The sequence below is a fragment of the Notamacropus eugenii genome, chromosome 1 (assembly GCF_028372415.1).
Source record: "Notamacropus eugenii isolate mMacEug1 chromosome 1, mMacEug1.pri_v2, whole genome shotgun sequence".
NCBI classification, from domain to species: domain Eukaryota; kingdom Metazoa; phylum Chordata; class Mammalia; order Diprotodontia; family Macropodidae; genus Notamacropus; species Notamacropus eugenii.
Window position 1 is genome coordinate 254,982,955 of NC_092872.1, and position 27,146 is coordinate 255,010,100.

General features: G+C 43.1%; 1 protein-coding gene across 2 annotated transcripts in view; it reads left to right on the forward strand.

Annotated features, from left to right (window-relative positions):
• Nucleotides 1-27,146, forward strand: part of SH2D7 (SH2 domain containing 7) — a 39,767-nt gene that overhangs the window by 8,815 nt on the left and 3,806 nt on the right. For both annotated transcript variants that reach the window (XM_072628590.1, XM_072628589.1), the window contains exons 3-6: nucleotides 22,566-22,655; nucleotides 23,106-23,271; nucleotides 24,757-24,990; nucleotides 26,209-27,003. In XM_072628590.1, coding sequence (XP_072484691.1) covers nucleotides 22,566-22,655; nucleotides 23,106-23,271; nucleotides 24,757-24,990; nucleotides 26,209-27,003 — 1,285 coding nt within the window. The remainder of the gene's footprint in view (nucleotides 1-22,565; nucleotides 22,656-23,105; nucleotides 23,272-24,756; nucleotides 24,991-26,208; nucleotides 27,004-27,146) is intronic.

The following is a 27,146-nucleotide window of genomic DNA, read 5'->3' on the forward strand; positions in this document are numbered from 1 at the left end:
GCCCTGCCCTGGCCCTCCTCCTGCTTCCCTCTGGCTAGCTTGTATTCCCAGGGCTTGGCACAGGGTCTGAAACATTATAAGCAATCCCAAATTCAGAATCTTATAATGGCTGACCTCACTCTGTGATTGATAATTCTAGCCATACAACCTCAGCTTTCCCAGTTTGACCACCCTCCTCTCCATGCCTCCTTAGCCCTGGTGAAGGCTAAGGCCCTGAATTCTCCTGTCTCCTGTGTTATCAGAGCCTTGCTCCAATGCCCCATACCCTCTTGGCTAGAATGCTTGGCCTAGTGTTAGAGGGTGTTGGCCTTCAAATCAGGAAAGTATGGATTCACATCTGAGCTCTGACATTTACTAGCTATATGACTCTGAGTAAGTTACTGTACTACTTCCTCATCTGTAAATTGGGAGTGATAACAACATCGAGTCCAAGACCCTGAGCTGAAGGCCAGAGATATGGTGACTCAACAAGAGTCACGGAGCTAGTCGGGATCTTAAGTGGGATCTGAACCCAGGTCTTCCTGACTCAAAACCCTCACTTGCAAATCATTTTGCAAAATTTAAAGTGACAAATTTATCATTCTTATCATCATTATATCTCCATTTCCTCTGGCTTCTAACCACCTGCCTACAAACACCCTCATTTCCCCAATTAACAAAAAAGCCTTACCTCAGTTGGTTTTTTTAGACCTCAATTCTTGAAGCAAAATAAGCTCTTGTTCCATCTCTCCCTCGCCCCCATACTCAATGTCTTAAAAAAAAGTGATCAACACCCAGAAAAACGCCTCCACTTCCCCTCTCTCCTCCCTCTCTGAGCCTCTGGCCTTCTGACCTCAGCACTCTGTTCAAACTGTGGCCAAGGCTCACCAGTGACTATAGGCTCTTTTTTTAGCTCTCTCCCTCCTCCTCTTCCTCTCCCCCTCCCCCTCTCCCTTCCCTTCCCCCTCCTCCTCCTCTTCCTCCAGGGGCCTTTCTGAAGTTTCTGATGTATTGATCACAAGCTCCTCTAGTTGCTTCTCCCTTCCTCTACTTCAAAGATACCATTCTCTCCACGTTCTCCTCCTTCCTCTAATGGCTTTTGGTTCCTCAAGAAACATTCCATCTGTGGGATGTTCCTAACTTTCTGGGTACCGTGGGCCCCTCTGGCATTCTGATTGTCTGGCTTTGAACTAGTCTTTTATCTGGACCTGGGTTTCCTTCTCTGCAAAATGAGGGTTGGCTTCTATGATCTAGAACAGGGTTAGGGAACCTGCAGCCTTGAGACCACATGTGGCCCACTTGAGAACCTAGAGAGTTCCCTACTCCTGATCTAGAAATCTCTTCTAGCTTTAAATTCTATGATTTCGAAATCATAAAACTTTGGTGATGGAGAAAACCTTAGAAATTCTCTCATTTTACAGAATAAGATAGCCAGGGCTGGATAAATTGATTGATGTAGCCAGGGTCACTAAGGTAGCAAGAAGCAGACTTCAGATTCAAATCCAGGGCCTCTAATTCCAAATCTAGTGCTCTTTCCACTAGATCCCATTTTCCCATTTTGCAGATGAGCGCCTTTCGACTCTACCCATGCCACTCCCTCTCACACTTTACAGAATCACAAAATCCCACTATTTCTGAGTTGAAAAGGATCTCAAAAGCCCTCTAGTCCAATTCATGCCTGAGAAATGGTCTGCCAGTGAAGGAGAGCCTACCGTCTCTCCAGCTCGTTCATTTTAAAGTGACTAATTGTTAAAAAAAAAAAAAAAAGAAAGTTTTTTCTATATCAAACCTCAATTTGATTTGACACTTTTCATCCATTGTCCCTTTTTCTGCCTTCCAGAACTATACAGAGCAAATTGGATCACTTATCCACAAGATAACCTTTCCAATACTTGGAAATCACTAGCATACCCCTTCTAAAGGGGGAAAGATCACCAGTGACTTGGGGTAGATCACTTAGCCTCTTTGTGCCTCAGTTTCCTTACCTGTAAAATGGAAATAACAGTAGCATTTGCCTTATAATTGTGAAGATCAAATGAGATAATCTCCGTAAGATACCACATAGATACCCAGCTCCAGCCCTCTAGTTATTCTCTTCAATTGTGAGTTCCTTAAGGGCAGAGGCTATCTTTTGCCTCTTTTTGTATCTCCAGGGCTTAGCAGGCAAATAGCAGTGCTTAATAAATGTTCATTGATTGAGTCATCATATGGCTGTCTCTGATGTTTAGTTCTTAGCTGACTAGAAAGGTGATGATAGCACCTTGAGGTGTCCTCTCCTCCTTGCAAGGCCTTCAGTATTTCTATAAAAGAATCTTTAACACACCAAAGGCCTCAAAACAAGAAAGACTCAGTAAGGATAGAATTCAGTTCCTTGAGGGCCTGTGAAGGCTATTTTTTCCTTTAGGTGGGAACAGAACAGCAGGCATATAGCCTCAGAGCAAGCAGTATTTCTGACATTCCAGGGAGGAGAGACGCCTCTGAATTGCTTGAGCATCCCAGAATCACCTGTCCTGGAAAGCTGGCACCTCCCCCTACTCAACCTCCTTTTTCCCCTTAAGATCATAAGTCTAAATCTAGAAAGGACCTTAGAAGCCATCTAGCCCATTTTACAGATGAAGAACCCCAGGGCCAGGTGGTTAAATGCCTTGCCCCAGAGTCACACAGGAAATCATCATCAGAGGTGGGATTTAAGCCCAGCTCTCCCTGGCTCTAAACCCAGTGCCTGATCCACCCTGCCAGGCTGGCTCCCAGAGGCTGACACTAGGAACAGATTGAGGAGGGGGATCAGGACCCACCATTTGGCCTCCTTGGTCCCCTTCCTTTTCATCCATACACTGGAGAGAAACACACAGAGAAACTTCATCCCCAGACAGTTTTGTAGGAAACAGACAATATACCCAGACCAAGCTTGAGAGGTTTACTGGGCTTTGCTTCTTTCTCTGAAAACAACTGAATCTACCTAGAGGTGACAAGGTTACAACTGATATAACTGTTCAGAATAAACATTCGTCACTCTCCCTCCTTGATCACCCATCTAAATGTTGCCCCCTACTCCAGGGGCAGCTAGGTGGTGCAGTGGATAGAGTACCAGTGCAGGAGTCAGGAGGACCTGAATTCAAATCTCACCTCAGACACTTGACTCTCACTATCTGCGTGACCTTGGGCAAGTCACTTAACCCCAAATTGCCTCATCTCCAGTCATTTGGATGAATATCTGGTCACTGGATTCAGATGGCTCTGGAGGAGAAGTGAGGCTGGTGACCTGCACAGCCCTCCCTTACTCAAAAAAACGAAGTCAAGTGCAAGTCATGTCATTATATGTCTGACAGCATGGTCTTCTTTGGCAAAGAAGGACACACACACACACACACACACACACACACACACACACACACACACACACACACACACACACACACACACACACACACACACCCCCCAATATGGAGATGATGATTGAGTGTGGTGTACTTGCTACCAGCCACCTCTGAAGCTTCCCCTAGCTACTGTGCTAATGTTACAATTATGATTTTTCCAAAGATTTTCTTCCCCTCCCCTCTCCTCCCTCTCCTTCTCTTTTCTTTCTCCTCCTTCTCTCCTTGCCTCTCCCCTCCTCCTCTCCTCTCCTCTCCTTGCTACGAGGTGGGAATAAGGAAAGGTTTACCCCTAAATGAGAAGAGAATAGGAGAAATCACAGACAAACAGGATAGCTTAGAAAGTTTCATGTTGAATTTATTATTTACTTTAAAAGAAAAAAATGACATAATGGAGTTTCATGTATATAGTCTCCATTTTCTGTACTACAATGCATATGGAAAGGCCCGTTTTTTGGTATTGGTTAAGTTGAGAATTTTTTTTTAAATGCAATGTACCTGGAATTCTTCTCTGTCCAGACCTCTAAGGTCCCTCCCGATTCCAATCTGTGACTGTGAAATCCATCAAACAGGCTCTCCACTTGGGTTATGGATGTAGTTCTTGGTTAATGGGAAGCAATGTCTCTGGTGATGGCAATATTTCAGAATCTCAGCAGGTAGGAATTAGGGAGAAAATTAGAGAGGCAGCCTGGTGCATTTGAAGTGAGAGACCTCAGTCCAAATCCAGGCTTTGCTATCTATGATTTAAAAAGGCTTTGGCAAGGCCTCTGTTTCTTTACCTGAAAATGAGGGGAATGGATTGAATGGTTATTTTAGTAACCCTTAGTCCAATCTCCTCATTTTATTGGTGTTCCTCCCTCCCAAAGGTTGTTGGTGTTTCTGTAAAGGAGTCTTGAAGACCTCAAATGCCTCAAACCCCAAAGAAATGATTCAGTCATAAATGGTGGAATGGAGGACCTTTGGCAGGTTTGTGAGAGATCTTTCTGGGCAAGGGGGACAAGAGAAAAAACTGGAACCGGTTAAACTAGAGAGGGGAAATGACTAACTCAGGTCACATGATACAATTTAGGATTGTAGGCTCATTAGTTTGGAGTTGGGAAGAGCCTTAAAGTCCATTTAGTCCAACCCCCTTCATTTTACAGATGAGAAAACTGAGGCTAGGGAGATCTCACATGACAAAGTGGCCTTTGTTCCTTACCGAGGCTAACCCCTCTACTTGTTGAAGTGATCCTGTCTCCTCAGGTTGCCCCCTCTATCATCCCCAGCCCTTCACTTATTCTCCATCTCTCCCTGTCTACTGGCTCTTTCCCTACTGCCTACAAACATGCCCGCGTCTTCCCCCGTTCTGAGAAAACCCCTCTCTTGAACCTTCTATTCATGCTCACAATCATTCTAGGCATCTCAATCGGTGCTGCCACTTTCTCTCCTCTCACTCCCTTCTTAATCTCCTAAATTGTGGCTGCCGACTTTATCATTCTCTTAAAACTGCTCTCTCCAAAGTTACTAATGGTCACTCAGTTGTCAGATGCAATGGCCTTTTCTCCATCCTCCTTCTTCTGGACCTTTCTGTGGCCTTTGACACTGTTGACCACTCTCACCTCTTTGATATTCTCTTCTCTCTAGGTTTTCAAGGCACCCCTTCACCCGGTTCTCCTCCTACCTCTCTGACCTCTTCTCTATCTCCTTCTCTGGATCCTCTTTCAGGTTGTGCCCTTAGGTTTCCCTCAGGGTTCTGCCCTGGGCCCTCTTCTCCCCCTATCCTACTTGGTGATCTCATCAGCTCTCAGGAATTTAATGATTATCTCTGTGCTGGAGTTCTCAGATGTACTTTTCCTGCTGCAATCTCTCTTCTGAACACCAAACTTGCATCTTCAGCTGCCTTTCAGACATCTCAAATTGAATATCTAGTGGACATCCTAAACTCAGCATGTTCAAAATGGAACTGGTTGTCTTTCTCTCTAAACCCTCTTGCCCTCCTACCTTCTCTATATCTGTTGAGGACTACACCATCCTTTCCACTCCCTTAGGCCTGGGACCGGAATTACTGTGGATTCCTCACTATCTCTCATCCCATCTCCCCCCCAGAACCAAGTTGTCAAGGTCTATTGATTTTACCTTTTGAATATCTCTCAAATACGCCCCCTTCTCTCCTCTGTCACTGATACTGCTCTGGTGCTCACCTTCATCTCCTCATGCCCGGACTACTGCAGTAGCTACTGGTGGTCTTACCTGTCTCAAGTCTCCTCATTCCAGTGCATCCTTCATTCAGTTATCAAAGTGGTTTTCCTAAAGTGCGGGGCTGACCATGGCACCACCACTCAACCCCCACTCAATAAACTCCAGTAGCTTTTTGTTACCTCCAAGAGCAAAAACAAAATGCCCTCTTTGGCATTTAAAGCCCTTCATACCCTGGGTCCCTCTTCTTACACCTTACTCCCCTCCATGTAGTCTTTGACTCAGTGACACTGACATCCTGACTGTTTCTCCAACAGGACAGTTCATCTCCCCACTCCTGGCCTTTTCTATGACCTTCCCCCACACCTGGAACAGTCTCCTTTCTCTGCTCCAACTACTGACCTCCTTGGATTCCCTTAAGTTACAACTAAAATCCCCTATTCTATAGGAGGTCTTACCCAACCCCTCTTAGTTCCAGTTCCTTCCCTCTCTGAATTATCTCCTATTTATCTTATATATTGCTTGCTGTGTATACATTTGTTTGCCTACTGTCTCTCCCATTAGATTGTAAGCTTCTTGAGGGAGGGATTGTCTTTTGTCTCTTTTTGTATCCCTAGTACAGTGCCTAGGACATAGTTAGTGCTTAATCAATCTTTATTGATGGATTAATTGAATAAGTGATTTTCTCAAAATTATACAGGTATTATTAAGCATCAGTGATGGGGTTTTTAATCAGGGTCCTCTGCCTCAGAACCAAAAGTCATGCCTCTAGAATCCCAGTTCAAGGCCCTTTCTACAATACCATGAAGGACTTTATCAAACAGCAACTAAGACAAGAGCCCTGAGGATAAAACATAGAAGAGCTGTCTCCTTCCTGTGGCATCCAGCATTGCCACATCTAGGCCAATGGGTACAAAGAAAGACCACACAGAAGCATCCCTCCTTCTCTATGGGCCATTAGGTAGCTTTTTCTTTGTCCTTTCCACTCTTCAGAATGAGTAATACTGCCACCATGCTGGTCTTCCCAAAGCGCAGAATTCCATTCTTTCTCCAGTAATCTGTGGGTGTTTTTTTTTTTAAAAAGAGAGTAGGAACTTTCCTTTCTGGTCTTGTGATGCAGGACCATCAGGCACACAAATGGACCTGAGGAGGGGTGGGAGGAGACCCAAGTCATTCCTGTCTGCTGCCTCCTTCATCCTGGAGCTTGCCAGTAAATTCCAAAGAGCCAGGAAACGGTTCCGCCCTCTATCCTCAGAGGGGAAACAGTCGAACATCATTTGCCAAATTCCTGTGGATTCTGGTCAAGACAGAAGGTGTGGAAATTGCTAGGACCTGCTTATTTTCTGTACTAGAGGAGAATTCACCCTGATTTTAGATTCATAAACTCTCTCAATTGGAATGGATCCCATAAGCCATCTACCTGAACAGGCATCCTTTCAACAACTTTCCTGACAAATTGCCATCTAGGTTCTAGGGTGAATCCATACAGTGACTGGGAACTCATTCCCCTGTTGAGGAAACTCATCAAACTACTCAGTCAACAAGTATTTATCCATCACCTACCATGTTTCAGGAATAGTGCTAGTTCCTGGGAACACAAAGAAAAAAAAGTGAAAGCATTTTTGTCCTCAAGGAGCTTACAACCTAGCTTATTATACTTTTTTGGAAGCTCTTATTATTTTCAAATGTGTCCTTATATTGAGCTGAAATCTGCCTCTCTGAGATCTCTTTTCATCTGTCCTCTAGGACAAAGAACAAGTCAAACCCCTTCACCAATCAATAAACATTTATTAAGTATGTACTTAGTACCAGCCACTATGATAAATGCTGGGGATACAAAAAGAAGACAAAAGATAGTCCCATGATGGCCCTTCAAATACTTAAATGAAAGTTATCTTGACTCCTCTATAGCTTTTCTTCTCCAGCTTTGATAATCAGGTTCTTCAACTGGTCCTCTTGTGACATGACTTCTAGTCCCTAAAAATGGGGGTCACATCCCTTGCTTCAGCTATCTCTTTCTCCCTAGCAACCCAGTGCCTTTTACCTGATCCTTGAAGTTGCTCTACCCCCACCCCATTATCAGTCAAGGTCAGAACCTTTTCATTTTCCTTTCACCAGGATTACACTTAAGAATTTTGTGACCTATCATTTCTATTCAGATGACTCTTGATTTATCTATCCAGCCCACACTTGTCTCTGAAACTAAAGTTCTGGAGAGCTCCACCTGTCAGTCATCTCAGATTCAATGTCCAAAATGAAAATCTGCCCAATTCCTCCCTCCATCAAATGCCTGCTCTTCTGTTGATGGCATTGCCATTTTTCCAGTTACTCATGTTCACCATCTTGGAGTTGTCCTAAACTCTGTCCTCTCCTTCAACACCCCTATTCAATTAGTTGCCAGGTCCTATCGAACCTACCTCCATAATATTGTTCTCACATCTGTCCCTTTATTTTCCCTCATATGAACACAGATTCTGTCATCTATCACCTGGGCTATCACAATAATCCTGCCTCTAGTGTGTCCCTCATCTAACCCATTCTCCACCCAGCTACCAAAATTAACATCACTAAAACTCAGATCTGAGTGTAAGGGAAAGGAGATTTAGTTCCCAGGTCTGAAAAACAAAGGACAGATTAACAGAACAGAGGAAATGAGATTTTACTGTGTTAACACCAGTAATATCTTTATACTGGGGAGCTAGGTGGCACAACCTGACCTGGAGTCAGGAAGACTCATCTTTGTGAGTTCAAATCTGGCCTCAGACACTTAGTAGCTGTCTGACCCTGGGCAAGTCACTTAGTCCTGTTTTGCCTTCATTTCCTCATCTGTAAAATGAACTGGAGAAGGAAATGACAAACCACTCTAGTATCTTTACCAAGAAAACCCCAAATAGGGTCATGAAGAGTAAGACGCAACTGAAATTCCTTTATTTTCATAATAAAATAATACTTTTATCCATAATAAAAATAATTTTCATACAGACTTTTTCTGATGGAGTTAAGGGGAACTTCATGGAAAGGGCAAAAATTGGACTTAACTTTTCAGGGCTTTAAGTGGTTAAGTCCTAGATAAGTCCAATAGTTTGAGAGAGTGTGGGCCAGATGTGTCTTATGGAAGGGAAATTCTCTCCTTCTTCCCTCTCCCCATTATTGCACATAGTACTTTAAAGCAAAACTTTGGGAGTCCAAGACAAGATTTCAGGAGCAAAGACGTAGACCTTTAAGAGGCATGAATATAGAGAAGAAGTCGTTTGAAGGAGGAAGTCACTTTCAGGATCCTGACCTCTCGATCAGAGAAGGAAGCCAGCTATGAACTCAAAAGAGAATTAATCTGGGGAATCAGAGAAATTCCACTGAGTAGAGGAGCAAACTGGAAGACAAGCAGATCTACGGAATTGAGTATGGAGCATCACCAGGGCTCCATGTGGAGAGAGAAACCATGTATTCCCTACAAATGTGCCTCATACCACTGTTCTCTAAGTTTCTCTTCACTCTTCCCATGGATTCTATTTGTATTTCTGAGCAAATGTTCCCTAGATTTATGAGGGACATGTTTTGTGGCTACTGTTTTTAGTATATCATCAAAGTAAATGCCTTTGCTAAGAATTCATTGTTCCTACTGGCTGAATATTAATGGGATGTGTACCACTGGGGACTTGTGAAATACATAGTTGTAGGAGCTAATATCCATAAATAACGTTTTTTTCTGTGCCATGTACCTCAGAAAAAAGTTTTATTAATTTACATTTTACTTTAAAGCTGTAAGATATTTTACATATAGTTTATAAAGTGCATATATTTCTCCTTTAATCCTCCCAGTCATTCTGCGGCAGATAGTAAAACTTATTTTGATTTTATAGATGAGAAAACTAAGGCTCAGACCACTCCCCAATTGATAAATGGTCAAAGGATATGAATAGGCAGTCTTCTAAAGAGCAATTGACATATAAAAAAAATAAATAATAGAAGAATTCAAATTAATGCAATTCTGAGATTCTAACTCATACTGGGCACATTGGCAGGTTCAGGAAATGAAAGTTGCTAGAGGGGCTGTAGGACAAAAGGCACATGAATGAAGGCACTGACACTGAGACTACAAATGCTCCTGCCTTTTTGGGAACCACTCAGGAGCTGTACCCAAAGGCACTAAATGCTGCATGTCCTTTGACTCAGTTGTACTACTCATATGAAGGGCAGCTAGGTGGTAGAGTGGATACAGTACAGGAGTCAGGAGGACCTGAGTTCAAATCTCACCTCAGACACTTGACCTTGGGCAAGTCCCTTAACCCCAATTGCCTCATCCTGGGTCATCTCTAGTCATCCTGATGAATATCTGGTCACTGGATTCAGATGACTCTGGAGGAGAAGTGAGACTAGTGACCTGCACAGCTCTCCCTCACTCAAAACAAAGTCAAGTGCAAGTCATGTCATTATTTCTCTGATGGCATGGTCTTCTTCAGCAACGAAGGATGAACACACACCCATAGCCTGTACCTTAGAGTCTGGAAGTCCCCTCTGGAGGGTCTAATCCACCAATACAAGTGCAAGTTGCGGGGTGATTATACACATCACTGCCTGGCTCAAATATTTTCAATAGTTCTGTATTGTCTCTAGAATCAAATCAATCTGATGTTTAAAATTCTCTACAGTCTGGCTCCCACCCAGTCTTATCTCCTATCATTCCCTTCACACAACATTGGAGTGAGACAAAATAGAATTGTTAGGAAATCTGTGAAGGGAATGATAGGAGATAAGACTGGGTGGGAGCCAGATTTTTGTCACCAGACACCTAAATAGCCTCAGTTATACTTGGAAGAGGTGCCTCTAGGAGACATCTAAGGTCCCTTCCAATTCCACAAGCCCAGGGTAGGAGAACTCCCCTGTCATATATGGTGTTGCTCACCAGGTGGCACACTCACCCTATTTTAATGATTTCTACCAACCCAGGAAAAGGGGCTTTTCTTCTGGATTTTCTAAAACAAGGGGGAAATCGTAAATGGAATTAGAAAAAGCTTCTGAATACTCAACCTACTTTTAAATTCTGCCAATTTTTAACTTGTGTGTCCCTATCTCTTCCCACCCCTGCCTCAACTCAAAGAGAAGGTGCCATTGCTATAATGGGGAGTCAGTGCCATCCTATAAGGACTTGAAGGGAGCTAGGGAGTCCAGACTTGTGGCTGAAATTAACCTTAAGAAGCAGAGGTTGTCCACTGGATGGTCCCTCTGAAATCAGAGGATCATAGGTAGAAAGAAGGAACGGGCATTAAAAGCCCAACCTCCTGTTTTATAGAGCAAATTAAAACTCAGGGAAATTTAGTAACTTTCTCAGGGTCACACAACCAGAAAGTATCTGAGGGGATTTTAGCTCAAACCTTGACTTTAAATTCAGTGCCCTATCTGCTCCCCAGTGATATCTCTCAACAACATTGTTGTTTGTTCTTCATTTTCAAAGAGGACCAATAAGATCATGGAGTGATGTCTTGACTTGGTTGTAAATTGAATTTAAGTGAAGCAGTTGCACAAAGTCATCAGCCTCACTCTCTCTCTGAGAGTCATGGAAGTCCAGTGGTAAGACAAAAGTTAGGACAATGGGTGAAGTCCCAGGATGCAAGTGGATGACCTCAATGCCTGACCAAGCTCTAAGCTCACCACAGCATCTACTACAGCCACTTCATGTCTGTTGACAACAAATTGTTCTCATCCACTCATTCCTCCAGGGGAAGTTCACATGCTTGGAGTAGACATCTCCCTAACCCCCTGGTTTAGCCTGTCCTGCCAAGATGGTTTACTGGGGTGTGGCCACTGCATAGGCTACAGCTTCTTGGAGCCGTAAGCAAGAGTTGGGTGAAAAGTAGACACCAAAGGTAGATAAGCAGCCCTCATGCTGGAGCTACTAGTCCTCCCTGAACACCCCATACCTCTCACAATGGAGTAGAAAAGCCAAACTAATACCTCCTTTTTTTTTTTGCCAGACTCAAAAAGTTTCTTTCAAAGGTACCACGATGTTGCAAAAAGTCTAGAAGTCAATGGACTTAGGTTGGAGTCTCAGCTCCCCTTCTTAATCATCTGAGCTGTATGTCACTCTGAGCTTTGGTTTCCTCTTTTGCAAAAGAAAAAGGAATCACTTAATGGTCTCTAAGGTCTGTTTCAGCTCTAAAGATTGTGAGGAATCCTATTATTCTTCTCCCTGGGGGCAATATATATGTCCAATTATAGGGAGAGGGAAGAAGGAGACAATTTCCCTTCCATCAGAAGGAAGGTTACTTGGTAAACAAGGTGATGAGGGAGGGGGATGGGCCATAGGAGGATGAGTTGAAGAAACAGAGGAGAGAAACCTTGTAATCCTGGATTCAAGCGCCCAAAGGTCTATTGAGGAGAAAGGGAGCTGGTTGGCCCCAAAGGGTAGAACTGAAGTGGGCAGGGAGTAGCAGAGGAGCAAGTTTATGCTGGAAGTAAGGAAAATACTCCCTGACAATTTGAACTATCCCAAAGTGGAAGTGACTGTTTCAGGAAGTAGTGAGTTTCCCATCGGAAATAGAGCAGAGAATGTTATGGAGAGGTGGACAAGATAGCTTCTGAGGCCTGTTCTAACTCTGAGATGTTGTGACTCACTAAGGGATGTAGCAGAAGCAGCAAGAGCTGGAACGGTGGGCTTTCATTGTCCTGTGTCAGGCTTAGGCTCTGAAGGGTCCCTGAGGGCTATGAGCTCAGCTGTGCTGAGGGTGGTAGAGATGGGACAGAGACCGGACAGAAACCTTGGCTTTACTGGCTAAAGTGAGAGACTGGGCCCAGCCTGCTTTGTCCTAGTCAGTGTGACCTTAGACCCAGAAGAGAAAGAGGAAGGGAACAGATTCCCAGAAATAACCTGTAAGGCACTGGCTAACATGTAGGAAAGTCAGACCTAGAAGGTCTTAGAGACCCAGAAGGAAGCTTAGTGGGCGTCTAGACCAGAAGTACTGAACATCCCTTCACCCCCTCTTTCCCAGGCCACTCCTAAGTGCAGCAGAACCAGAATAAAATGTAGTTAAACATTTTTAAGAAAATAAATAAAAATACAATAGAACATAGCTGATGTTAACATGTGATTTTCTAAGTCAATATGCATCTGCATAAGCCAATATGATCTGCAAGAATCCTTGCAGCTTTAAATCTGTGATTCTATGGTCTTCTTCTGGAAATGAGGACAGGGCAACTAGGTGGTGATGGACATAGAGCACCAACCCTCGAGTTAAGAGGACCTGTGTTCAAAGGTAACCTCAGATACTTACTAACTGTATGACTCTGGGCAAGTCACTTAACCTGACTGCCTAAAAAGAAAAAATGAGGAGTTTGAATTAGATTATCTTTTTCCAACTCCAAAATCCTATGATCTCATTAAAGTGATTTGACTTGAATCAGGTAACTCCACATGGGCTATCCTGTTTTCTCATTGAACCTCTGATTAAGATAGCCTGAGCCCAGCCTCTCTGAAATCTTCAGGTGAGCAATCTGCTCTCCTGGCCATTGTATGACACCATTTTCCACCCAGGCAGAGGCAATTTTCCTATCAAATTGGAAAGCAAATAATAGAACTCCCCCCTGTTCTATTCACAAGGAAAACATTTCAAGGACATAGGAAACCTAGGTTAGAGACCTGGGCCCAGTATAGGATGGGTGGGTAAAGAAGGGGTGTTCAAGGCTGTATAACATGGGGGGAAGGTCACTAGTTAAGAAGTCTTTGCTGGAGTCCTTGGGGGCCTGAGAGTTGGTCTAGATCTCTACAGGCACTACCATCTCTGTTATATCTTAATTAAGCTCATATATTTTCAAAACTGAGGGAACTGAGGACAAGAAAGGGGAAGGGACTTGCCCAGGGTCATGCAACGTTGCTCTGGACCTCCCAATTTTAAGGCTAGTGTTCTTTTTATTGACCCATGTGCAGAGGGTGCAAGATGAAATGACTGAGGAAAGAAAGATTCGAGCTTCTTGATTTATTAAGCAATGCATGCCAATTGCCCAACAAATTGGAATCAGGACCCTTCTTCACCTTTGGCACTGACCCCAAATACAGGAGGAGACAAACTTTTATAGTTAAAAACAATTAATCGAATAAGGCCAATTAATGAAAAGGAAACAATTAACAAAAATACAAAAGTAGGTCATCGGCATTGTAATGGAGAAAAGCTTAGGGACTTTCCAAGTTGGGAGGGGGAGAGTGATCAATTATAATTCCCTAAAATCAGAAAAAGAGAAGTCCCATTCCCCCCAACTGTCCAGGAACAATCAAAGGAAAATGGGAACAAGAACTGATTGAGCAGTATGGACCAGTTTTCAGATAAGATATATATGGATTGCTTGAGAAGTACAATTGTGAGAAAACTCGCATCAGTCTTCAGATCTGACCTGGTTTCTGGTCAGCATAACTGAGATCCTTAGGTTAGAGTCTCTAAGTAGCAGATATAGAGGTAGTCCAGCTTTCCAGCCATGCAGGACTAGGTCCTAACAATACGATGAAGTTTTTTTCCCCAATTCCCACAACTGAGTAAAGTTTTCTCACAAGACAAATTAATTGAGACTCATAATTGAATAGAAAGAGCTAGAATTGAGTCACAAGATGGAGTTCAGTGTGGTTCACTCAATTTCAACCATCATTTGCTGCTCCAATCCCCTCAAATCCATCACTTTTAAAGGAAAGAGAAGAAAAAAAAGTCTTCCTGGTAAGGAACAAAGTGAAGAAAGTGGACCAAGCTGTTGTATGATCCTGGGGGAAGATGAATGGATTTGGAGTCATATAATATAGATTTAAATCCTATCCAGCTACTTTCTCATATGACATTGATCAAGGCTCTCTGGACCTCAGTTTCCTTTTCTGTAAAATGAAGAGTTGGCCTAAGATCCTTTCCCTCATCAAATCTATGATCTTATACTCCATAATCACTCCCAATACATCCTCCATACTACTGTCAGACTAAATTCCCTCATCCTCAGATTTGGCTACTTCATTCCTTCACTTAAAACTGTTCACTGGCTCCCAACTATCTACAAAACCAAATCCAAACTCTAGGTTGGCAGGGAAGGCCATCAGCAGCCAAGTTCAGAGTTCACTCTACCTTTCCAATTTCATTACATTTGTCCTCTCTCCATACTCTCTGCCCTGACCAAACCAAACTCTTCATGGGACGCTAGGTTTAAAGCTAAGCCCTCATTTTATAGATGAGGAAATGAAGGTTCATACAAATTAACAGATTTACCCAAGGTCAGATAGCTAGTAAGTATCAGAAGTAGGATTTGAACCCAGGTCTTCTGGACTCCAACTTTTATACTCTATGCTTCGGGCTCCTCTTCCCACCCAGGCTCTCCATCTTCCTCACACTTGCTCAAGCCTTTCTTTATTTCTGAAATTTCCTTCTTTCTTTTCTGTTTTGCCTGCTGATGTCTCACCTAGTCTTTAAAGACCTTCCTAAGCCTCAGAGCTATTCAAAAATAAGTAGAAATGGACTTAGGGGAAGGGATGGGATGAGATGGGAAGAGCTAAGTTTCTCATTACTTGAGGTATTCAAGGGGAGAATAGAAGACTCCTAGTTGTGTCATTGAGGGATTTTGCACAGCCTGTCCAGTTTGCTTAGAATGCCCTCTCTTCCTAACCTCCTTGCCTCCTAGGGGCTTGAGCTGACAACTGGGCTCAGCTCAGGATCCAATTCCACTTGTTCCTTACCTCCCTTGACCTTGTTAGTGCTTTCTCCCTCCTCGAATTCTATGAGTTTTTCACATATGTTTTTGTGCTGGATTCCACAATGTAAGCTCTTTGAAGGGACTGTTTCATTTTTGTCTTTGCACCTCCAGCACTATGCCTGGATCACAGGGATTGACACAAAACAAGCTTGGAATAATGCTTTCTCATTCATTCAGTATTGACTGGGTGTGGGGAAGGATCACTAAAAATCAAAACGTCTATAGGCTTTATACTGAACACAAAATCTTCTTTCCAACAACCCTAAGAGGTAGCTAGTCCAAGTATTAATATGCCCAGTTTACAGATGAGGAAACCAAGGCTCAACCTCAAGTAATATAATGCTTTGAATACAGCTGGCCCTTAATAAATGAATGCTCATTGGTGGATGGAGAGAGAGATTTGAGTCAGAGTCAAACATCACCAACTTGACAATTCTACTACCCCCTTGCCCTCCATCAGGTCCAAGGTCACAGCTGCAAGGGCCGGCACCTTCACCATTTGCATGGTTTCTGAACCCTTGGAGCCCTGGCCAGCTTCCATCCTCCCAGAGAGGGGAAATTTCCATATGCACAAAGCCCTTTACTTCCTCATGCAAAAAAGTTAGATTTTAGGAACATAAAAATGGCCACTTCTCTTTGTGTCATGCCTAAGAGGGAGGGGGTGAGGACAAGTGTCATGGAAAGGGTCAAACCTTCCCAAGGCTGTATTTGAATACTCCCAGTCCAGTTTTTCCAAGCAGAGAAAACTCTGGGGTTAAGGCCAAAAGATGGCGGTAGCCACTGTCTCCCGACCAGTCTCAGTTCTGTGAATTTCAGGCTGTTCTGTTCTAGTTGTCCAGGATTAAAAGTATAATTGTTTCACTTTCCTCACATTGATGAAGATGGTGGTGATAACTACCTCTGATACAGCACTTTACAAACATTATCTCCATTTAGACAATCCAAACAAATGGTAGCCATGGTATGGTAGAAGGATGCCTAGATTTTGAATCAGGGGACTCGGGTCTGAATTCAGGTTCTGCTACTATGTTACCCATGAGAACTTGAACAAATAATTTCTGCTCTCTGGGCCTATGTTTCTTCATTTGCCCAAAGATAGAGTTGGACATATAAGATCAGTTCCAGAAGTTAGATGGCAAAATGTATAAGAGTCAGGAAGACTTGAGTTCAAATTCAGACTCAGACACTTATTAGCTGCGTGATCCTGGCTAAATCATTTAACTTCTCTCAGCCTCAGTTTCCCTCTTCTGTAAAATGAAGATAATAACCCCCCAGGGTTATTGTGAGGATCAGATGAGATAACAGATGTATAGTGCTTTGCAAAGCTTAAAGCACTATGTAAACGCTAGTTAGCAACACCAACACATCACAAGAAATTAATTATAATAATAATCCTTTGAGCCCATCCAGTTGGAAGTCCTTCAGATAAGTCTTTGACTTCAGCTTTTTCCAACTGCTTAAAACTCCTGTGGGCCCTTTCTCTCATTCCTCCCCCTCTGGAGTCCCACATCTCCAGGAGAATTTAGTGACTGGCAAGATGGACCAGCAGTCAGAAAGACATAGGCTCACCTCTCAGCTCTGATACTTACAAAGTATGTGAATCTCTTCTCTTCAACTGAGTCTTCTTATCTGTGTCATGGGAATAAATGCCTGTCAGCCCCAATGAGATGCATATCCAGCTCTTGGCTGTTTTTATGCCAATCTATAACTGGGATTCCTTATTGTCAGACACTTCCAGTGGGACATGTCCCACTGTGCCCTAGATCTCACCTTCCGCCCCTCAGTCCATACCATGGATGGAATGCCAGCTCTTGAGTCAGAATGCCTGGGCTCAGATACAACCCCTAACATTTGCTATCCGTGTGACCTTGAGCAAGAAGTCACTTCAACTCTCTGGGCCTCAGTTTCCTCATCTGTAAAACAAGGGAATTGGACCAGACTGCCTTTGAGAGCTCTTCCACAGCTGACTTTTTTTTCCTCTTATCTCTCTCTGTGCTCTTTCCATAACTTTCATTTTGTGCTCCATTCTAGGATGGAGGAAAAGGTGAGAAATGGACAGTAGAGCAAAGAAATGCAGATAATTATGGGGAATAGGAAGGGGCACTCTGGGGGATGCTGGACCCAGCTTCTGCTCTGGAGAGCTGATTGTTAAATTTTCAGTGTGAGCATTTATACCTTGGAAACTGTCAAATGCAACAAATCAGGACTTGATTTATTGTTTGTTGATTATCCAGATTTAAGAAAATGATGGAGAAAATGTTAATAATGAGAATCAATTTAGAAGTGTGCCATGAGTACTTCCTCCAACCCCCAAAGACTATTATCAAATATTTACCAACACAATCCTACATGGGATAATTGGGGAATGAATAAGGGATTGAGAGGAGGAGGTGAAGTGTGAGAGGCATACGAGATGGGCAGAAAAGCAGGTTTTGCTTCACTATAAAGAAGAACATTCTAAAAATTAAAGACACCCCAAAGTGGAGTTGTTTTGGGAGACAGTGAGTATCACATTGATGAAAGTGTTCAAAGGAAATTATGGCCAGTTGTGGGAATTCTTGTTTCAGATAAGGGTTAGACAAGATGACCTCAAAGCCTCTTCCAAATCTAAGATTCTATGAGTTTATAGGAATGGTTAGCAAATTCACAAATTGGGAAGTGGTAGAAAAAAGAGTTGTCCTTAGATTACTAAAATATTTGCATTTCTGTCAAGGCTAGTCATTTCAAAAATTAAAGATTTTGTGCTGATTAGCACTGTACTACCTGGGTGCCCTAACAGAAGGAAGTTACAGAGGAGAGGCAAATTTATGCTTGATGTCAGGGAAAAAAAACTTCCTAATGATGAGATATATCAATCAATGAGCATTTTATAAATTTAATTTTTTTAATTAACAAAAATCCATTTCTTTCACTTCACATCCTCCCAGAAAGGAGGTGAGGGGAGCTGAGCAAAACCTTTGAACTATTATCATGCATAATTAAACAAATTCCTGCATTGATCATATCTAAAATAAAAAATATATTTAACTATATATGACATATATAATATATAAATTATATCTATCTATATTATTCTGTACCTCTGTCAGGAGGATGATAGCATGCTTTACCATCAGTCTTCTGGAATTTGTGTTAATTCTTGCATTGATCAGAGTTGTTAAATGCTTCAAAGTTATTTCTCTTTATAATGTTGTTAGAGCATCTAGGTATTGCAGTGGATAAAGCACCAGCCCTGGAGTGAGGAGGACCTGAGTTCAAATCTGATCTCAGACACTTACTAGCTATGTGACCCTGGGCAAGTCACTTAACGCACCCCCCGCACAATAATGTTGTTATTCCTATACTAATTGTTCTCCTGTCCAGCTTGCTTCAATCAGCAGACCACTGAGGCAAGGAGTTTGCATTCCATTGGGAAAAACAGCAAATACATCCCTAAATGAGAGGGGCTGACTAAAGAGGGGGGTAGGTTCTTCAAAAGTAAAGACTGGAGGACCAATGTGGTTCGCTGTTTTTCCAATTATGGTCATATTCTTGATCTTGCTGTGACCCCTCAAGTGACCAATACCTCTTTTTGGGGTGTTTCCATCTCCATTTTACAGATGAGTGAACTGAGGCAAGCAGGGTTAAATGACTTGCCCAGGGTTACACAGCTAGTAAATGTCTGAGGCTGGATTTGAAGTCTGGAACTTGAGTCTTCCTGACGCCATGCCTTCACTCTATCTACTCTATACACAGTGGCCCACCTAGCTGCCTCATTATGTTTATAATGGGATTTTTTTATGTGTGTCTTTCTATCTATCCTTGTGCCTCACTCTTCCCAGACCTACTTTTAGGGACTTGGGGATGCAGAATTATCAAGCCTGGTTGATGCATTGGTTAATTTTGCTGAGATGATCTTTTTTCTCTTACATATTCTTGGTTATTAGGAATGGGGTCTCTTGTGTAGAGGAGGGAGGAAATATGCAAATGAAAGTGATATAAAAACAAAAGAGCAATTTTTTAAATAGAGAAACTTTTTTCTTTTTTTGTTAAGAGTTATTGTCCCCATTGTACAGATGAAGAAACTGAGGCTTAGAGAAGTAAAATGACAATGTGGGGTGGGGTGTGGTGAAGGAGGAGGGAGCATACCTAATAAGATTCCAAGTCAGGTCTTCCACTCTTTCTAACAGACAATATTTCCTTTCATAGATTTAGTCCCAATGAGAAGTGACGAAAGAGTCTCTCTCTCTCTCTCTCTGTCTTTGAAATTACTTAATTCTTCCAACTGATGTAACTTTTCCAGCCTCTGCCTGTCATCAGAGTGGAAACCTGTCAATGATCTGGATATCAATGAGGGCTTCTGTTCTCTGCCAGTTAGATGGAAAGGAAGTCAGGATTAAGCAAATGAGCTCTCCTCCAGGATATAGAGAGCTTGGTAACTGGAACTGAAAAATAGAATTGGGGATTTTCTCTCATCAGCCATCCCGCTTCAGATGTCCCAGGGCACCTGATGACTGGATGGAGGACAGGATGAGACCTTCAGAGTCAGAGAAGGGGGTGATCCCTGTGGACAAAGAAAGCCAGGCTATGGGCATGCTCAAAGACATTGCTATCAGATGGTTTATGGAGACACAGGCCCCACTCATATTACAAGATGGCACTTTACCCGAGTGGTTCCATGGATTCATTACAAGAAAGTAAGCTTGACTCTTCTGGCTTGGATGGAAAATGGGCTTGTCTGGAGGGGTTATGCACCTCTCTCGACCAGAAGGGGTGGCAGGCTGGTGACCAGGAGTGGCTTTTGAGTCATCTAAGGAGACAAATGTATCATTGCCTTATTTATATTATACAATATGGCTTATGTTGTACAATATATTATTTAATATAATTATAATATATTATATTATTATCACAATATATTACATGCTATTTATATTTTTAGAGATGTATAGGGCCTGAAGGATTAGGCAGGTGGTTTGGGAGAGGTTTGGGGGAGAGTGATGGAACTCTAAGTTAGAATCTGACTTGGCTATTCACTCAAGTGCTCTTGGGGAAGTCCCTTCTCTGGGTCTCTGTTTTGTCATCTGTAAAATGGGGGGGGGGGGGGTAGATGACTTCTAATTCCTCTGGATCCTGCAAATTGCCCTTTGCTTTGCTTGAAACAAACAGAGATTTGGGGAAGGTGGGGGAAGGATATTTATATTATTGATCATCCAGTGGACAAACGCAGGGGAGGCAAAGCTGTTAGTGTTTGTATTTGAAAAGGATTGCTAAAATAGAGAGAGTAGACAGGGGCTTTCACATAAGCCAGATGCCACAAAGCAGAGTCCCTCTCTGATCTGTTGTTCCTATCCAAAAGAGAGGGGAGGTCTAGATTTGGGGTCAAAGGACTGGGGTTCAAATCCTGATTTGTCCATTTACTAGCTGTGTGATGTTGGACAAATAACTCAAGCATCTCTGGTCCTCAGTTTCCTCGTTTGTAAAATTAAGGAGTCGATCTAGAAAAATAATAGGTTCTTAACCTGGCATCTATGAACTTTTTAAAATATGTGTTAGTAGACATATTTCAAAGTAATCAGTTTCCTTTGTCCTATGTATTTCACTTGATAAATATTTTAAAAACTTAATTTTAGGAATGGTTTTGTAGGTTTTCCAGAGTATTGAAGGGTTCCATGTCTGGGAAGCCTTTAATTCTAGACTGTGATCCTATGATTTCTCTAGCCTTTTGATGGATCAACAACATCCCAACCATCCATGTGAAGAGAATCCCCAGCACTGTAGAGATTGCCTAATGTAGGAAGGCCCTGAATGAAGGGATAGATGGATGGATGAAGGAACAAACAAGATAATCAGTTAGTCAATAAATATTGTTGGTAGTGTCCTAGATCTAAAGCCGGAAGGGACCTTAGAGGTCATCTGGGCCAACCTTCTCCCCATTTTAGAGAGGAGGAGACTGGGGCCTAAGGAGTTCAAGAGACTTGCCCAAAATGGGTAAATGACAGAACTAGATTTGGAATCTAGGCCTCTGGAACCAAACCTAATACTCCATCTACTCTATTTGACACAATTTCAAAATCTGGAAGATGACTAGAATATTTCACTGCTCATCCAAATGTTTGGCATTATGTAGACACAGCTACAAATGCCTCCGATCAGGAAAGAGAGGAGCATCAAAGATGGGAGAAGAGATCGTGTGGGGTCCTTGAAGGAGGATCATGCAGAAATTCCATCCATTGCATTGATTCCATATCTCCCTAGTCAGCCTTTAGCTGGCACCTTAGCAACCTGTTAGTGCTGTATTAGAACAGGAATCTAAAACCTCCAACCCACAGGCCTGTGACCAGTTGTTAAATTTTCAGTGTGACTGTTTCCAAGTCAGAAATTGGCAAATGAAACAAATCAGGGCTTGATTTAAGACTTAAGGAAAGATGGAGAAAATATTAACCATGCAAACTGAACTTAAAAGGGTGTCCTGCTTCCATTTGTTTCCCTTGGATAACCACTTGTTAAACATTTACCAGAACATCCCTGCCTGCAGGTTCTGTTTACAGCCTTCCCCCTTGCCCAGGCAAATTATGCCCTTCTTTGTCCATTTGTAGAGCTAATGTAATCAAATTTAAAAATCTTTGTGAAGAGAAACAAAGATTGAGACAGTAGTGAAACAAGTAGATGTGGACTATAAAATCAAACAAATATGAAACTAACTTTGAGACCAATGGCTTAGAGTAGAGTAGAGGCCCATATCCTGGATTCCGTCCTTGACTGTCTTGAGTTTTCCACTGTTCTAAGGCTCCAGGCTTCACCATTCCCCATCCCCACATCCAATTCCAGCCATCTCTGAACCCAGCTATAAACTGACCTTGGCCTCTGATCATATACCAAGCAGACAGATTAACCCTGGCATCACCTATGGCCCCAAACTGCAGCGATAGATCTACCCTCTAATCCTGCTCATATTGACGCCCTAACCTCAACTTGATGTCTCCCTAGTACATCATTTTGTTCTATGGAGGATTGGTGTGAGAAAATATGGCCCCCTCATCCCCACTGCTGGAGAAGAAACTCAAAGTGGAGCACCACAAGCGGGGTCTTGGGATATGGATATATGAATCAATGTAATTCATGGCAGGCATCCCAAAGAGAACTGGGAGTAATTAACAGTTCTCTTAAGGTAGCTGGACTTTGTCAATTATTCAACTGGACTGAGTGGCTCTATAAGAAACTCAAGTAAAGGATGTTTTGAAATCCTGGAGAGCTTGAATAACAAAGGAAAATGGTTCTGGAATAGGTTGGAGGAAAGGAGGTAGCAGTCAGAGCGTCAGGTTCAAAGGCATTTCTTCCCACTAGGCAGGCTGAAGAACTGCTGAGAGACAAACCCATTGGCTGCTTTCTCATCCGACTGAGCGACAAAGCTATGGGCTACATCCTTTCCTACAGGTAGGACCACCCCCATACACACACACATACACAATGCTACAAAAGAGCCCTTGGCCCTGCTGAGCTCTGGCATCCTGGGCAAGCTTTTCAGATCACCTAACACTGACCTGCAGAGAAATGCAGACCCTCTGAGCCCATAGAATCAAGGCATCTGCTTTCTCTTCTGTAAAGTAGGTTGGAACCATAAGGTGCTGGCTTAGAATCCCTCCTTCCTTCCAGACTTAGTCCGAGTGCTCCACCCCTTTATTTCACTTTATTTATTTATTTATTTTGTATTTGTAAGGGCAGGGACTTTCATTTTTCTTCTTGTATCACCAGCCCATATCCTTCCTAGATGCTCAATCAATGCTTGATGAGTGAGTGAGTAAAATGAATGCCTGGAGTGTTTCTAAGGTTTCCTCTGGTTCTAGATCCTCTGACCCTGAGATTCTGTGACTTGTCACTTTTCAGGGGATATGACCGTTGCCGCCACTTTGTGATCAATCAGCTTCAGAACCGGAGGTACATCATCTCAGGGGACACCTGCAACCATCCCACACTCACCGCTCTCATCAGCCACTACCAGGGAGCAAAGATAGAACCCTTTGGGGAGAGCCTCACCACCGCCTGTCCTTGGGTATGCTGAGTCTCACATCCAACATTTCAGACATGTACTAAATGTCTATGGAGGGCAGTGTCTTGAAATGTATGCTGTGAGAGTACAAGGATGGAGGAGGCATAGGTCCTGCCCTCAGGGAGCTTAGAGAATAAACAGGGACAGAAGACATGAATCCAATAAGGACAAAGGGAGGGTGAAATCTACCTGGGGAAAGGGACCGGTGGAATTGGCCATTGGGGAACAGGTGGCATCTAAGTTGTACCTTGAAGGATGGAAGGGATTTCACCTGGGGCAGAAGTGGGGAAATCTCTTCCAAGAGATGGAGGATCCTGAAGTTCATCACAAGAGGACAGCATAAGCAAGGTTATGGAAGTGGGAAAATTCTCATGGAATGAGAATGGGAAAATAAACCAATTTGGCTGGAATGTAGGGTATATAGGAAGGCAGAATTTGGGAAGAAGATCAGACAGGGAGGTTGATGCCCAAGAGTGGGAGACCTTGAATTCCAGGGTCAGGGCAATTGGAAACCACAGAGGTTACCACCCAAATCCTTCATACACACTTACCCTGCCCCTGCAGGAAGACTGAGTCAGAGGGTGGGGAGTCCATAGCCTCATCTATTACTCTAGGCTCCCTTTCCCCAACGATACCTCCCCCTCCTCAGGTCTTGGGGCAGATGTTATAGTAACTCGATATGTCTATGCAACACGAAAAATCTCTGGAACAGAGTGGTAGAAAGTAGTAGAAGGGAAAGATAAGTCAGATCTGAGTTCTGACTCTGCAACTGACCAGCTGGAAACCCAAAAAGTCACCAGACCTCTCCTTAAATCTCAATGTCCTTATCTGTTAAATGGGGGAAATAATTCAATCTATCTTATGAAGAGCTGTTTTGAGGATCAAGTAGAATTTCAAAAACAAGCATTTATTAATTTTGGACATATTATGTAAAATCCTTTGCCTCACATACACATCTATAAGATATTATTATTATTATTTTCCTCTGTTATCACACCTTAGTCTAACAATGATATTATGAGATAAAAAAAGCCAAATACTGTTATCCCCATTGACAGATGTGAAAACTGAGGCCCAGGGAAATCAGGCAACTTGCTTCAGACAAAAAATGATAATAACTAGCTTTTATGTCATGCTTTAAGGTTTACAAAGCACTTTACATCTTTTTTGGACCTCACAACAACCCTGTGAAGTGGGTGATATTGTGATTTCCATTTTACAGATAAGGAAACTGATGAGAAGTTAATATAGCTGGTAAATATCTGAGGCAGGATTTGAACTCAGATGTTCCCAATATCACTCCAGCACTGTCTCCACTATATCAGCCAGTTGCCATAAAGCTGGTAGGTGACAGCACCAAGGTCCTTTGGTGACCAGCATTCTTTGTCCTTTATCTGGGAAGACCTACCTACTCTTCCTTGAGTCTCTAGCCCAACCTTGGACTGGATAAAGGGATGCTCAAAAGTGTTGTCTTTCTCCCTGACACAGCCCCAGGAGAACAGCTTGTATGATGCCATCTCTCGTAACCTCCTTCTGATCACCCCAACTGAGCCAACTGGTCCCTCCAAGGAGAAGCAAGAATTGGGGGACATAGAATACACAAGGTCTGCTAAAGACAGGGATCCCAAAACCAGCCCTACTCCAAAGCCCAAGACTTCCTTTGTCCACTCCAAAAAATCCCTAGAAGAATGTCCTTGGAAGCTCTCAAAGGAGGACAACAATGTAAGTATTCACTCTGGGAGAGGCAGTGTGGTTTGATGGGTAGAGTCCTGTAACGGGAGTCAGGAGGCTTTTGATCATGATTCTGCTATTTATTAGCTGTGCCATCCTGACTTAATCTCTCTGGGCCTCCATTTCCTCTCCTGTATAATGGGGAGAGGTTAGACTAAATGATCTCCACAGTCCCTTTCCACCTCTATATTCATTCTCTGTTGCTCTCCCACAGGAAAATTGAAGAATCCAAAGAAACCATCATTTAGAAAGATAATCTAGGGCCACCCTCTCATTATCAGAAGAGGTTAAGCCATCTGTTTAAAGTCACACAGTGGAGCCAGGACTAGAACCCTGACTGAGTTCTCAACCCAATGCTCTTTCTAGAAAATCCCTACCCCAGGAGTGCTTTCCTCTCTTGAGCAGGTTAAGGACCATCCTCCTCTCCTTTCTGCAAATAGAAACAGGTCTTTCCCATCTTTAAATCTACTTCTAGGATTAGGAATAATGATCAATCAATCAATGAGTGCTTACTGAGTACCTACTGTGTGCCAAGCCCAGTGTTAGGATCCAGGGAGAAGAAAACTTAGGTAGGACAGAGTCAGATTGTGAAGAGTTTAGAAAGCCAGAATGTGATGTTGAACTTAGAATCACAGGATCATAGAATTCTAAAGCTGGGCAGGACCTTCAAAACCCTCTAGATCCTGGATTCATCCATAGACAAGGGATCCAGGAGAGATTTCAGGTGATCCATGAACTTAGATGGGAAAAACGTGACATTTATTTTCACTCACCTTTGTAATTTATATTATACACTTTAAAACATTATTCTGAGGAGTCCTTTCTCTAGGTCTTACCCACACTACCAGAAGGGTTCAATGCCCACAAAAGATTAAGAACTCCTATATAGGCCAGCAGCCTCATTTTACAGATGGGGAAATGGAGGTGGGGGAGGAAGAAACTTTACTGGAGGTCACACAATAGATGGTAGGGTCTGATCTATCAATCAACCAATCAGTTAATCAGTCAAGCTTATTAAAATGCCTAATATGCTCCAGGCATGGTGTTAGGTGTTGGACATACAAAGATAAAAAATGAACCAGTCCTTGGCCTCTAGGAGCTTACAATTCTACCTATTTGAATGGATGTCTTTGACATGGAGAGGATTTTCAACATGGGTTGATGTGTGAGTTTTAAGAGTGTTTTACTCTTACTTCTCCCCTCCCTCAGCTCCCAGAAGCACCACCTCTGCCAGAGAGATGCTCTTCCCTTCTGATGGGATCCTTCAGTAGCAAGCATTCAGGAAATGTCACATATGCAGAGCTGAAGAAAATTAATCACAACCTGCAGAGCCTGAGCACGGAGGCCTCAGACTTTCCACATCAGAGCCCTTCTGCTGGCCAAGAGCACCCGAGAAGGCCTAGCAATCTCAGTGGAGAACTGGCTCCAAAAACCAGGGATGTCCCGCTCCTCACTTCTCTGAGTGCCCCTAAGCTCCTGGATCCCAATAAGAAATCTCCCACTGTCCCCCATCACCCTATGTTGGAGTACAGCTCCCCTGTGGCCATCTCCACCTCTCTCAGAGATAAGGCAAATGCCCCACAACATCAGATCTTTCCCAAGGCTCAGTGCTCCCCTGAATCCAAAGGGAGCAGCCAAGGATTTGCCATCCACGCTATTCCTCAGTCCTTTAGAGGCTCAGGGTCCAATCAGCCCAGAGACTCTAGTCCTCCAGGCACCCATGAACTCATGCCAAAGGTGAACAGCTCCTATTCTTTGGAAGTCCAGACCCAGGCCTCAGATAGGCACGACTACAAACCTGTCCCTGCTAGGTTGCCCAAGTCAGCCTTTCTCCCACTCAAAGCCACCTATACTCAGCTGGAGGGCCCTGGAGGATGGATGGATAATGCTTACGAGAAGATTTCAGAAAGCCAGGCAGGACCTGTGCCTTCCTTACCAAGTAACCCCTATGAGCAGATTCCCATCTTGAAGGTTCAGGAGACCAAAAAGTCACACTCACACAAGGTATGGTGCATCCCAGGGGACCTGGACACTTATCCCATAGATCCTGGGCTAGTCATTTCAGTTCTCAGAGTCTCCATTTCCTTTCTATTAAATGAGCAAAAAATACTGCACTACTGTGAAGAAAGAGGTTTATAAGACTCACT